The sequence below is a fragment of the Aphelocoma coerulescens genome, chromosome 2 (genome assembly GCF_041296385.1).
Source record: "Aphelocoma coerulescens isolate FSJ_1873_10779 chromosome 2, UR_Acoe_1.0, whole genome shotgun sequence".
Classification (NCBI taxonomy): Eukaryota; Metazoa; Chordata; class Aves; order Passeriformes; family Corvidae; genus Aphelocoma; species Aphelocoma coerulescens.
This window is the reverse complement of record NC_091015.1, coordinates 76,415,146-76,428,216: the sequence shown is the minus strand read 5'-3', so window position 1 is coordinate 76,428,216 and position 13,071 is coordinate 76,415,146. Positions and strand designations below refer to the sequence as shown.

At 42.6% G+C, this 13,071-nt stretch overlaps 1 protein-coding gene across 3 annotated transcripts in view; it reads right to left on the bottom strand.

The window, feature by feature from the left end:
- Positions 1-12,188, bottom strand: part of ADTRP (androgen dependent TFPI regulating protein) — a 29,592-nt gene extending 17,404 nt beyond the window's left edge. For 2 of the 3 annotated variants that reach the window (XM_069005871.1, XM_069005872.1), the window contains exons 1-3: positions 11,899-12,188; positions 4,578-4,712; positions 3,028-3,129 (exon numbers count right to left, since the gene is read on the bottom strand). In XM_069005871.1, the coding sequence (XP_068861972.1) occupies positions 3,028-3,129; positions 4,578-4,712; positions 11,899-12,051 (390 nt within the window). In that variant the 5' untranslated portion in view covers positions 12,052-12,188. The remainder of the gene's footprint in view (positions 1-3,027; positions 3,130-4,577; positions 4,713-11,898) is intronic. The other variant, XM_069005873.1, reaches the window with a different exon arrangement.
- Positions 12,189-13,071: the final 883 nt, after the last annotated feature.

The following is a 13,071-nucleotide window of genomic DNA, read 5'->3' as shown; positions in this document are numbered from 1 at the left end:
GGTGAGAGGGTAACACAGCTACAGGGTAAATTAGAAAAACAGGTGGCCAAACTAAACTTAGATGCAGCCCGAAAATAAAGAAAATTGTGCTTTTTAGAAGAACTGTGCCTACAAAATGAAAATATAAATCTTTTACAAAAAACCATTTTTTGTGAACACATCTGCTCAACATTTATATGTATCTTTTGTTATAGATTAAAATGTTTTTGAGTTATCTCTTCTGACCCAGCAATGCCCCATTTTACTTAGCATTCAATTCTGTCATACGCTTCAAAGTGTAGTGTTCCCCAATACTGCCATTAAGTTGGATAATACATGCATATGGTTTGATCCAAGCTGTCTCCAGCAGTTAGCCTCCTTTTGGAGAGTATCCAGATGTTGCTTGAAAAGAGATGACTGGGAAAGAAATAAACAAATTCACTTGATGAATTGGCCAGCGTATCTTTTGTCTCGGCCATCTTCCACTTCAAAAATCTTGTTCAAATAAAATAATTGTGCTTGAGACATAAGTAGAGTGGACTTTTTTCATCCCCAAAGCTCAAGGTTTTGTATAAAGATGGTAAAACATAATTATCCCAGGCAAACAGAAGTGGAAACTGAGGCTCAGCCTTTGGGTTAAACTCAGTAGAAAAGCAAAGAGAGAAACCTAGATACTCTGGAATATTTGGTCTCCTTCAAATATGAGCAACATTCCTTTCTACATTAACCATCCTTTCTGCAAAACAAAGTGTTTCTGCTCAGAGTGCAAAACCATGGCTGAGCTGTAGTGCTCACTCTGCAACTATGGGTTCCAGGTGGGCAACAGCAACTCTTTCCCACTGTAAGAGCAGTCCATGTGAGGAAAAAAACGGTTATTAATTTCTGCAAAGAAGGTGCTGCAGCATCACCACAAAGCCACGGAGCTCAGTATTCCTGAAGTGGTTTTGCATGATTATTTTTTGGGTTCACTCTCCAGTTACATAACAACATATGCTTTCCCTATTTACAACATTAAAATAGACTGAGATTTTTAAAAAAAGTACTCCCACTGCAAAAGATATGGCACTGACGCTTACTACTGATACACCCATGTCTTTCTCCTCCAAAGCCAGCTACATGCTGCCTCAATCTGCCATGAAATGCCTGTAATCTCAGAGCCATACTGTAATAGCAATATGCAAGGAAATGAACCCAAAGAAAAAGTGTCTGCTTGGCAATCAGAACTCAGAGATTGTCCCTTAAAGTGTTGATATTTCCCTGGATCTCCCAAGTGTTTCCAGAGGATATTTTGTGTTGGAAGAAAGAAATGTCTCAGCTAAGCCTGAAGGCACCTGTTGGAAGGTGTTCCAAACCACAAAGATTGTCAATAGCAGGGATCAGTCTATGCTGGTGGCAGATGTTTTACGCTTGATAGTGACTGGAAGGAAAATTTCCTGCCCAGGAACTGTCAAGCACAAGATGTCTGCAGTGTATTAAGAGCTTTAGAAATAAAATACCAGGTTGTGATAGAGATGTGCTTTATGTGAAGTTTCTCTCTCGTCAAAATAATTTTCAGGAAGAATTGTTTTTCCTTTTTTAACACCTGTTTTTGACATTTCTGATATAGAAAAGCACTTTGTTGTAGTCAAAATGACTCTGTTGTGAAATGTAGATGTAGGTAGGGTAAGAAAGAAGTTATAACTGATATGTTTGAGGGGTTCCTGCAAAGAGTTCTTGCACATGAAATAAAGATGTATGCCCTAACACCTCTCAGCCTTCCTATGTCATAAACAAATCTGGAAACGGAAAGGGCAAATTCTCAGCTGTGAGCCAGGATTAAAACAAACAGCAAAGTCTGTCTCCTCTGAGCTCCACTTTGTGCCCCCCTTGCCCAGCACCTCCACAACTGTGAGCATTTTAAACCAGTTGCCCATACCAAATCCTGGAGCTGGAACCTGCATGATGCTGAGGACATGAGGAATCTTTCATTTTGGTGGATGATGGTTTTCAGAGAGAGCAGTGCCCTTTTGCACCTGTGCAGAGGTTTGGAGCACCACAGAAGGGGCCCTGGTGGAGATGAACTGGTGGACAGAGAGCAGGTGATGAGGTGAAAAGTGCATGATGGCTGTGGTTTATCACTCGGGTATCAGCAAAGCGGACGTGCCTCTGTGTTTGGATTCCAGTCACACATCTCTGAATAAGCCCGTCTAAATCAAGGGGCTGCTCAAACCTCGAGCAACTGTCCTCAGCCAGACACCCCAAACCCTCCCAACTTTACCTTCAACACTCACTGGAGACTGCTGCAGTGGGTTGCAAGGCTCTGTTCTTAAGAAATGAAGTCTGGAGAGAAATGAGTCTTCTATGCAATTATTTCATACTTTTTGGTTTCTCTGATTCAGCCGAGCGCTGAACCTCTCCCTTCTCTCCCACTTCCCATTCACCCCACGAGGCCTCCCTGACCTTGCAATCCACCCACAGTTTCCATGTTACTGTCAGCCTCCTTTCACTTGACTGATGAGAAATATGTGATTGTTCAACACATCATAAAAACGGCCAGAGCAAATGAAGGAGGAATCTGGAAAGTATTTATAGAAAATCTGTAAACAATCATTGCAATCCAGCTATTCAAAGCTGTGCACACATTAGCTTATTAGCTGTAGAGCTGTCAGAGTCTCTTTTGTTATTTCACCTTTTTTAAAAATTAAGGGCTGCTTTGTTACACTCAGCCATTTTGTATTTCAGAGATTCTTTAGCAGACACAATTTCTATTTTGAGCTACAATAAGTGAGATTCTCTTTCCTTATGACTACACATAATTTCATTGACTTCAGAGGTTTGACAAGCACCGATTCACTGACATTCCTTGTGTGCTAAAAGGCTTCTTGAGGCAGCTTCAAGCACATGCATCTGATTGCTGTGTACAGCTCAACATCAGATTCAGATAAGCAAGAAGGAGGAGGTGAGAAAGAAAAAGCTGTGAAGCTCTTCTGGAAAACGGCACAATGCAATGGGACACAGGTTGCAAAGTCTCCCTTTTCTCTGCAAGAGGCTGACGTGTTTCTTACTCACCATAGCGTGATTTAACCAGAGCGGGATGACTCCATCAAGGCTTTTGGGGTAAACCAGCTCCCGGTTGTAGGTATACAGTGTCCAAAAGGATATAGACACAAACTGGAACCAAAATGCAAAATGAAAGAAATTTAAAAATGGAAGACAAACATAACTGATAGGATTTGGTTAGTGCTTTCATTTCTGAGAAGGCAAAACATCTTCATGTTTTTTTACATGAAAAATGATGACATTGCCACATAAACTCACATTATCACACATTTACTCTGAGATGCAGTGTTTTGTGTTGATACTGAGAGAAAAAAAACCCTGCTTTATAAAGGGCCAACACTGACATTTTCTGTGGAATCCAAGATTAGCTGCTTCTTTTTTTTTTCCCTCTTTCCCTTTCCCTTTGCAGATAGGATCTTTTGATGGTCAAGAAGTTCTCCTCAAGGGACTGTCTGTCAACCCTTTGTTTTGCTCAGTAGCAAAGTAAAAACAGATCTTGATAAGGCAGTTCACATAAACTTACCCTTTTCCTTCACAATTAATAAGCCAAATTCCTAAAGTGCAGGTGAAAGCTGCACACTGTGGGCACCCATTTTTTTTCCCAGTAGAGCAGAAATTACAGTAGGACAACTTAACTGGAGGAAATGATCCCTGGTATCAGTTACTGATACCTGGAAGCTGATTTGCAGTTCTTGGCCTGACTTTGTATTTGAGCACATTTTGTGCTTGGGGTTGGAAATCAGGGGCGTGAGACTCTGGAAGAGTGAGACTGCGCCACTGTCCTGTAGGCACGGTGAGGATGCCTAGGGGGATATGAGAGCAGCATGGTGAACACTGCTGTGCAGTGAAGATAATTAGCCAGTCTCTCTGACTCCATCCCTGGCAGGGCTTTTTTATCGAGCCAGCTAGCTGAGCTGCTTGTGGACCATGTTTAAGCAGTGCTTCTCAGCCCTCTGAGATTCATTGGTGGCTGCAGGCATCACTCTCACAGAGTGTACCTACATGTATAAATAATCCATCAGTTCCTGTCCAACCCACGGCATTTTGATAAACAGCGTTGTCTGTGGGGGAGTAGGTGATCCATGATGAATCTGACGTAGGCTGCAACTATAATTATTTTTCCGTGATTCTGTTTCTCTCCAGTGCTTATTTAAAGCTACTCTGGCATCAAAGAAGGAGATGTGAGGTTTTGCTGCCTCTTAGGTGCCCTCTAATATCCTCCTGACCTGTGCTGCCCTTTAGAGAAAAGCCCTAAGTTGATAAATCCACTGCTATTTGGACCGTGAGATTAACAGAGAGGTTACACTTCATTCACCCTTTTGGGGTCAATGTGTATCCACCTGAGGACAGCAACCCTAATGTTTGTGCAAGAGGCATTGCTCTCAACCATGACAGGGTCAGCACTGTTTCTTCTTCTGAGTGGTCCAAATCCATTGCAAACTCAATGGTAAAAGAAAGCCCTTAGTTCTTATCTATTTTATACACATACTTCTGGTACTATACACCCCTAATCATTTATGCAAACATTATTTTCACATACAGAGACAAAGGGTACTTACTGTGGACACTGGGAAAGCCAGGACACTGAAAAGAAGGTCTCTGCTGGAAATTACGCACTTAGCACATCGCAGTTTCTTAATTAGTCTCAACACATCAGCCAGGAAGGACACCCCATAGAAGACAGCCTGCAAAACCTGAAGTAATTACACCTAATGAGGGAAACTCATCCAGCTTTCATTAGCATGTTCCTCAATGAAATCCGTTCTTGCTCTTCAGGGAGCTGTTTTGTTCGTGAGCTGCAAGCCTGTGTGAGGGAAATAGCTGTTGGCTAAATCTCTTTTACTAACCCAAACTGATTAAATAAAGTTGGTAGGGAGATAACTTTAACAGTATCCCAGTTAATTGACTAGACAGAGATGTGTGATGTGATTCAGATGGGTGAAGTGAAGGGACATGTTGAAAGCCAGCTCCTATGTTAATGGTTGACCACTGGATGTATCTGAGCAGGAGAGAACAAATAATTCCAGGACATGTTTCCTGTAAAGCAATTACTAGATAGCTTTTCCCACTATTTAGCCAATACAGGTTCTTTTTTCTAGAGACTCACAGTGTAGCTGATCTCAGTGTCAAGTAGCTCAAAATGATGTAAGGTGAGAATTAGGTGCAGAAGTTACAAGAACAGAACCTCTTTTGCTAAACTCAGAGGGATTTAAGAAAGAATTTCAAGTGCTTAGAAGCAAAGATCCAGGTTCCACCAACTAAAACTGAAGTTATTATTTTAGTTTAAATGAAACTATTTATAACTAATGAATTTTAGGGTTGAGAGGTTGTGTTTTGGTTTGAGGTTTTAAAACCATTTACAGGTAGTGAGGGTAGGATTTTTGCAGGAGGGCTCTAGGAGGATTTGATAAAGAATTAGGTAAGTGCAGAGTGACAAAACAGAATTTTCCAGATTAGTGTCATATTGTCGAATTGTCATATTATTATGGTTTAAACCAATATTGCTTTTCTAATTTCTCCATTTTCTCTCCTAACACTAAACAGCAGATCGAGATGAACCAGATTTGTCAGACACACAAAGGCAGAACAGAACCTTGAAGAAAAATACTTCTCCCACTGTCTTGCATTTAGCACCGAGTCAGTTTAGTTAACTCATGGGGCCACCTCTTCTTTTTAAGGCTAGGTTGTCCCAGAGTGATGCAATATGGGAAATGCAGCCTACTGCAAACATTGGATCAGCTAGTGATGCTTAAATGGAAAGAGGGCTACAGCTTTCAGGATGAGATCTCTTTTGCCATGATCTTACTCTGAATCAGATATTTATTTAGAGCAAAGTCTCTGGAATTGCGGCTGGTTACTTCATCAGTTTCTGAAGAAGCTGAAAAGGGTGGTGCTTGGGAGGGGACAGGATTAGTGCAATGTTTTTCCATCAGAAATTCCTTTATTATCAAAATATATGAGGGGAGGAGGGGACTATGATTTCACCATGCCTGTTGTCAAGCAAGGGCTTCTACGAGCTTTAGTTTTCAGTCTTCCCGTGCAACAAAATGACCATAGTTTGCAGTTATCTGCAACCATCCCCAAACATTTTGTTTCTTCCCAGTACAGGGAGAAGATACACTCTTCCTTCCCTATCCGTTCCACAGTCCAGAGAGTCACCACGGTAGGTACAACTGTTGGATTGTTCCCCTCCTTGTGCAGACCCACACCAGTGGAGGTGCAGAGGTGCTGACAGAGGCTGGGTAACTGGCTCAAAGTCACCCAGGACCAGGTATCAGAGGTTGTGCATCACCCAGTTCAGCTGCAAAGCCCCACGTTTCCTATCAAGGCTTAGGGTGAACAGATACATTTTTACATAAAAAAAACCCCAAGCAGCTTCATCAGCCCAAAAACCCACATATGTTTTTGTTCAAATCTGAGGCACCAAAGCAGCTCTTTTAAATGTGATTTTTCTGTCCCCATTATCACAGTTAGCAGGCACTGCTTCAGTCAGTAGGGATTCAGCCCTCCAAGTCATGGGTCTGGTTCAGTAAAGTCCATGCTGGGGTGCAGGGTACTTAGACACAAGCACATGTTCAGCCCAAATGTCTGTCCCAATCCGTGCCCTCACCAGGACACCAATACCAAGTCCTCAAAGAGCTAAGAAAAGCCTAGTAATAAACAGAAGCTCTTGTTACACCCTGTAGACTCAGCAGTAACTTTCTGTAAAAGGCATGAAAAATGAACGTGAGGGTGGTGACAGTCCAGTGACACATGGTGACTAATTGCCAATAAAGCAATTAGGGAGAGGCCTGGTTCCCAGAGGATGGGGCTATTATTATCTTGTTCATGGTCAGCCTTACATTAATCATGGGACAAGGATAGGCTGCTTCTTTCCCCGCTTCAAAATTAACTAAAACAAACATTACTGAAAAGAAACAGTCCCAAAACAGCCACATTCTCAGCCTGGTAAATATTCTGTTATACACAGGGGAGGGCAATGTTATCTTCTGTATGGAAAATGCTTTTCTGAAAGTGTAACCTGACCCATTTCTCTGGCTAAACATGGAGAAAAACAACTACTGAAGAAGTTTGAACTCAGCCTCAGGAACTTAGGTTTGTGCTGCTGTAGCTCTACCCTTGTTCGTCACTGTAGTTTCAAAGGTGTTTCAGACACTTTAGTGATCACCCTGTATGTCCAAGAGCAGTGGAAGATTATACAAATAATTTTCAAACCAGAAAACTGAGCTAGGATCATCCCTAGTGCTGCTCAGTCTGGCATTGTGCACCCCCACTAGATTAAAATCCAGGCTCCAAACCCATTTGGGTTATTGTTGTAAGAAAGGTGCATCCAAATCTTGTAGCCCTCCACTAAAGGAAAAATGTTGACATTAAAAAAAAAAAATACATGAAAACATCAAATTATTCCAGATGTCCTGTGAATTTCCCAAGCAGCAGTGCTGGCACTCACAAATCCATTGCAGGCACTCATGGAATATGAATCCACTGGCTGTAAATAGAACGGATTCCCTAAAGTGTTCCCACACGAACAGAAGGAAGACTGGAAGCATTCAGAAAGCTAATGATTAACCCAAAGAGGAGAATATGGATATGATTATCCCTGTTGGAGAGAGGCTGCTTTCCCCTCTAGACCCTGCGGAGTTCCATGGTGCTGGGTGCTGTAGAAACATTTAATTTGGCCAGATCAGTTTTCCAAACTGAGACTCATAGTGACAAAGACAAACCTCAATTTTTATCTAGTGCAGTGATCAAAAGGGCGTTTCTGTTTAACTAACGTGACATGATTTACTTTTGTGTATAAGATCTTGCCATATGTGTATATTGAAATCTCCAACTAGTACAAATAAATCGGGCTCCAAGCTCTGCCCTTAAGGGAGGGATAAATCCAATATTCTGAGCAAGTTATTAGACATAAAAGTCAACATTTAGTGCAGACACTCATCCATTCACATGATAGTGTCCTGGAAAATATCTTTACTAAATACTGGGCCTATTCTGAAACAAATGCAAAGCAGCTTTCAGGACAATTGAAAAGTATTTCCATTATGGAAGGCAAAAGCGTAAGGAATAAATTGGGGTGGGAATGCAATTAATGGTTTTTAAAGGTGCAGTGATTTACTAATGGATTTACAGCAGTGAGCAGATTTTTATGAGCTCGGATATTTCAGGTAATGAATGATTCCGCTTGCACTGTTTTGTGTCACAGATGAATGAAATTAATACAAAACTGTTTTTATCTGTCATTTCTGCTTCTGCAATAACGGGTCAATGAACCTCTTTGATACAAAGCCCACTTATCCTCTTTTTTCCCCCTACAAAAATATTTCCTTTCTGAATCTTGATTGCTATGACAATTAAGAAGATGAATCTGAAGCAATGTCAGAGCTGTAGCTCTCTCGGGAGAGCCACGTGACTAGCAAGGAATTGAATGAGGTGATAAAAGAGGGTCATATCTAGAAGGAATTCTTCCAGCATCTCTCCAGATAAATGCATTTCCATCCCCAAAAAACATCATTTTTCCCAGTGTTTCCATTTCAGATCACAGTGAGGTGGCCAGAGCAGCTTTCCACAGAAAGGAATTTTTAAATGCAATTCCAAAGAGATAAGAGAAATTTTGGAGGGAAAATTTCCAAGTGATTCAGACAGCCAGTGCCAGAAGCCAGGCAATCCCAGTCTGGCAGGACACAGGCAGAAGAGCTGGACAAAGGCTGTCTCTGTGTTCCTAGCTCTGGGGAGGCCTCCAAGGCACCACCCAGGCCTGCCCAGCACAGCAGATCCACTGAACCAGAAGAGACCAGTGTGAAGCTTTTGCTTGCTCTTCTTCGCCATGACCATAACTCCCAACATCCTGAGGTGCTTTTTGGGACTGCGTCCAGACTGACAGAAATTCCGTGTGTTGCATGGGCACCCAATGGACATGTGTGGCTGACAGGCACCTCTTGATCCTCGATGTCTCTCAGCAACAATAGGAAGTGGCTTGATACCAAACCGTGGGAAGTCTTTTAGGTCCTGTGGAGCCCCACATAGAGCACTACAGCATGTGGGACTTCTTGTCTTCTCACCCTCTTCCTCTCTTATAGAGCAGCTCAAGAACCTTTTGCCACCTTTTTGCCCCTGCTTTACCAAAACATGCTACCCAGTTCAGCAGGAGAAGGGGGGTGACAGCATTTCTTTCCCTAATCCCCTTTCATTTTTTGGCAATCCTTTGTTGAAATAAATAAATCCCTGAAGAACAAGGACTACCATGAAGGAGTAATTTTGCACACCCTGTCCAATTGCCACATTTTCTTCATGAGAGATAGGCAGTATCTTCAGCCCAAACTATTTCCCTGTTGGCTGGCAGCTCCATTTTAGCATTGGGATCAGATCAATGAGTGGTTAAAAGCTGGGAGACAAAGGACTGGGGAAGTGGAGCAAGAGCCCTCACTCATGGAGATTTAATAAGACCTGAGCTGTTCAGCAGATCTGTAAATGAGCTGGCAAAGGGAGCAAATACTGAGGTGGTACACTCCTGTGAATCTGACGGGGTTTTTTTCCCTGTCAAAGCGAAGCCTGACTGTAAAATTGCCAAAGAATCTCAGGATACTGAGCGCCTGAGAGATCAAATAGTGAGCAAAAATCAGTGTTGATAAGTGCAATGTAAAGCATTTCAGAAAAAAAAAAAAAGCAGCTTCAATTATCTATTTTTCAACAGTGGGTTCTATATTAGCTATCACCATCCAGTAAAGAAATGTTGGACTCAGTGTGGATAGCTCTCTCAACTCGCCCTCTCCTTGCCTACCAGTGATCAAAAAAGACAAATAGAGAGTTAAGAGTTGTCAAGAAGAATTAAAGAACAAACAAGAAAACACCTTTAGGCCACTGTATAAATCCATATATGCTCATAACTTGACCACTGCAGCCTGCCCCATCTATCCCCTCCTGAAACTTGAAAAACTGCTGCATAGGGTGGCATGGATGCTATAATGAAAGAAACAACTCTTTGTGAAGAGAAATGAAAAAGGCTTGGACTTCCAGCTTGCAGAAAAGAGTAACTGAGATGATAATCTAATGCCACTCTAATGAGTGGCAAAGAAAACGTGAACAGGGATAGATGATTCGATTACAACACAGAAATAATGAGGCATTCAGTTCAGTTGTCAAGGAAGCAGGTTTGCACCCAACAAAATGAACTGCTCTTTCAGGCAAGGCACACTTGCCTCGTGACACACAGAATAGGGAAAGTACCAGAAGTATGAACAGGCATGTTTTTCCTTTAGAGAGGTGAAAGGAAGGCTTTAAACGGGTATTAGCTACCTTAGCCTGGATTTATTTTTCGGCTGGGGTAGTCAGTATGCTAGTGGGACAGTCGAGCCACGGAAACTTCATTTCATGCTTGTTCATGCTCTTGCCTTGTGCAGCCTTTCCCTGACAATCCACTGCTGGTCACTAAGGGAAGCTGGATGATCATTTCAGTGAGTATTTCTTCATCCCAAAATGCTGGGAGATGGGTTACTTGCTTTGTCCTTTTGATCTCATGCTTTAGAGCTGGGTGGTAAATCTCATTATTATGGTGCCAGGGGATGGGGGTGGAGATGCTGTTTTGCCTGAAAGTATGGGTGGTATTTTAGTGGCATCAGCCATCTCCCAAAATGGCTATACTGATAAACACACAACATCACAATTAGCAGTACATATGCCACCCCAACTGCAGTGATATATGTGTATCCTCATCCTTCCACAGCTGGCTTGGCCACTGAAGAGAGCACTGGGGCTCCTGGAATCCCCAGGTAGTGGCCACTTCACTTGCCATTCACTGCCTCTTCGTTGCAAATGTTTTGCAGAGTCACAGAATGGTTGAGGATGGAAGAGAACCAAATTCTCCACCTCCCTGGGTGTCTCCAAAAGCCCCACTTGGAGCTGGGGAGCCTTTAGGCTTCCACTGAACTCCAGCATAAGGTGTCTCCTTTTGAAGGGTAAAAGTAGAGACAAACATGCCCCGGACCAGACCTCCCACTGATACTTAACTTTGACAGTCACACAGAATGGATGAAAGGCTGTATAGATCCCAGTGGTCACCCTTCAAATTAGCAAGTGTCTCTGAAAGTTTTCCCTTGTAGGAAACCTCTCCACAAGCCTGGTCTTTCCACCCCACCACCACTACTTCCCCGAGCTGCTGATGGATGCCTTGGACCCTGAACAAACCTTCTACCCTCAGTATCTCATGTGCTTTCACTTTGATTTCTATCCTGTGAAATGTTGGCACATTAGAAGAACCAGAACACATTACAGGCTCTCATTTTCTGTGTGCTTTTAGGAAATGTACAACCAGTTGATAGCACTGCTAAAATGCATGTAATAATGTCACAAGCACCCCTCTCCACAGGCTGGAATTTCTTTCCTTTGTGTTTTCAACTAATTGTCAAGTGAAGCAGGACTCTGAATGGCTAAATTAGTACTGTGCTCTGCTTTGTTTTACCCTTCCTGTAATTTAGAGGACATAAAAGCCTATTAAAAAAATTGAAGTAAAACTCCAAGCATTGAAGTGTATTGAATTAAAGGTTAGAAAACAGGCACCAAATCTGTGTGTGTTCTGGCTGAACAAAGCCCCACTTTTCTGTCCTTCTCCTCACTGACAATGTCTCTTTTACAAGGAAGCAGCTAGCTTCAAAGTACTTTCTGAAAACCAAGCATCTCTCCAGTCAGTATTCTTTCTGCCTGAAACCTGTGAATACATTTCACAGCACAAGCACAGATCCCTCCTTAGTTTCCTTTGGGGTATAAACCACCAAAAGAAGCAGTTTAACAGCAGCAAATACACCAGCTGCATATGCCTTGAGGAGCAGATGGCAGACAAACAAATAGACATATTGGTATCACTGTACAACACGATTTGCTTACCAGATTGAGGACTGTCAAATATTTCCACTGCCCACCGTAAAGGAACACTTCAGATGGCGGCTCTTCTGCTTTTACTTGTGTGGTGGAATAGGCAATGAAAAAATACCAGACAAAAGCAAGGCAGTGGTACGTGGCAAGAGTAGAGATTTCCATGCTTTAGCCAAGAGCAACTGACAACTGTCTGAAAGCAGCTTTTCTCTTAAGGTTCTCAGTGCTTGGGATAAGGCAAGGCAGGAGGGTTTACTTCAGAGCAGTCTCAGGACACGATGCCACTTTGCTCTTGTCAAAAGGAAAAATCACAAGGCTGTGAACTTTGCTTCTATTTGTTTCCCTTTTCACTGTACAGATAGGCTGGGGGGGGTGAGGGGGATGAGAAGAATAGGCTTACTCCCTGGATTTAAATGCCTTGCTCAAGATTAACAGATTAGTTGCAGAGTTACATAAGTTTTGGGTTGGGTTATTTTTTTGCTAAAGTGGGGGGAGTTTTGCTGCTGATTTTGTGTAACAGGCTGTCATGTGTCGGGTAGAGAGTGAAAACAAGTGGCATTTTCCTCACTTGTAGCTGTGTGTGCAGCCATGTCTCCAGCTCAGCTTGGGAAGCCTCTGTGACTGTTTTTGCCTTGTGCCGAAGAAAGAAGTGGGAAATGTAATGGTCTGTGAAAGAAAAACCTAGTTGATTTGTTGGTAGGCTATGGAGGTGTCAAGGAAGCTGACAGGATTCATAGGCAAAGGTCCTTGGGGTCGAAAATTTCTGTGGCTGTTCACACTTATGCCACCTTTATGCCATTCCCCACAGCTGGGATTCATCACAGCTGTGCTTTGCAGGCTGGACAAACCCTGAGTCACTCTGAAGATCTGGCAGGAATGGAGACACAGGGCAAAGGCTTTGGGTGACAAACAGGAAGTGCTGAGCAGCGTGTCTTGCCTCTCTGCTTCTTCATTTGCTACCATTCACCTTCAGACAGCCCCTCTTCCCTGGCACACCATCATCACATCATCAGGGCAGAGAAGAAGAGAACAACCAATACAAAATGACCCTAAAATGAAGCAAACAAAACAACTCCCAATTGTTGTTTTTCCCTCTCCTCCTGCCTCACCAATCAGCCATAATTAGCACTGGAAAACACATACAGCATTTCCTAGAGTCTCCATAATTGCTGCGCTCTCAGCAGT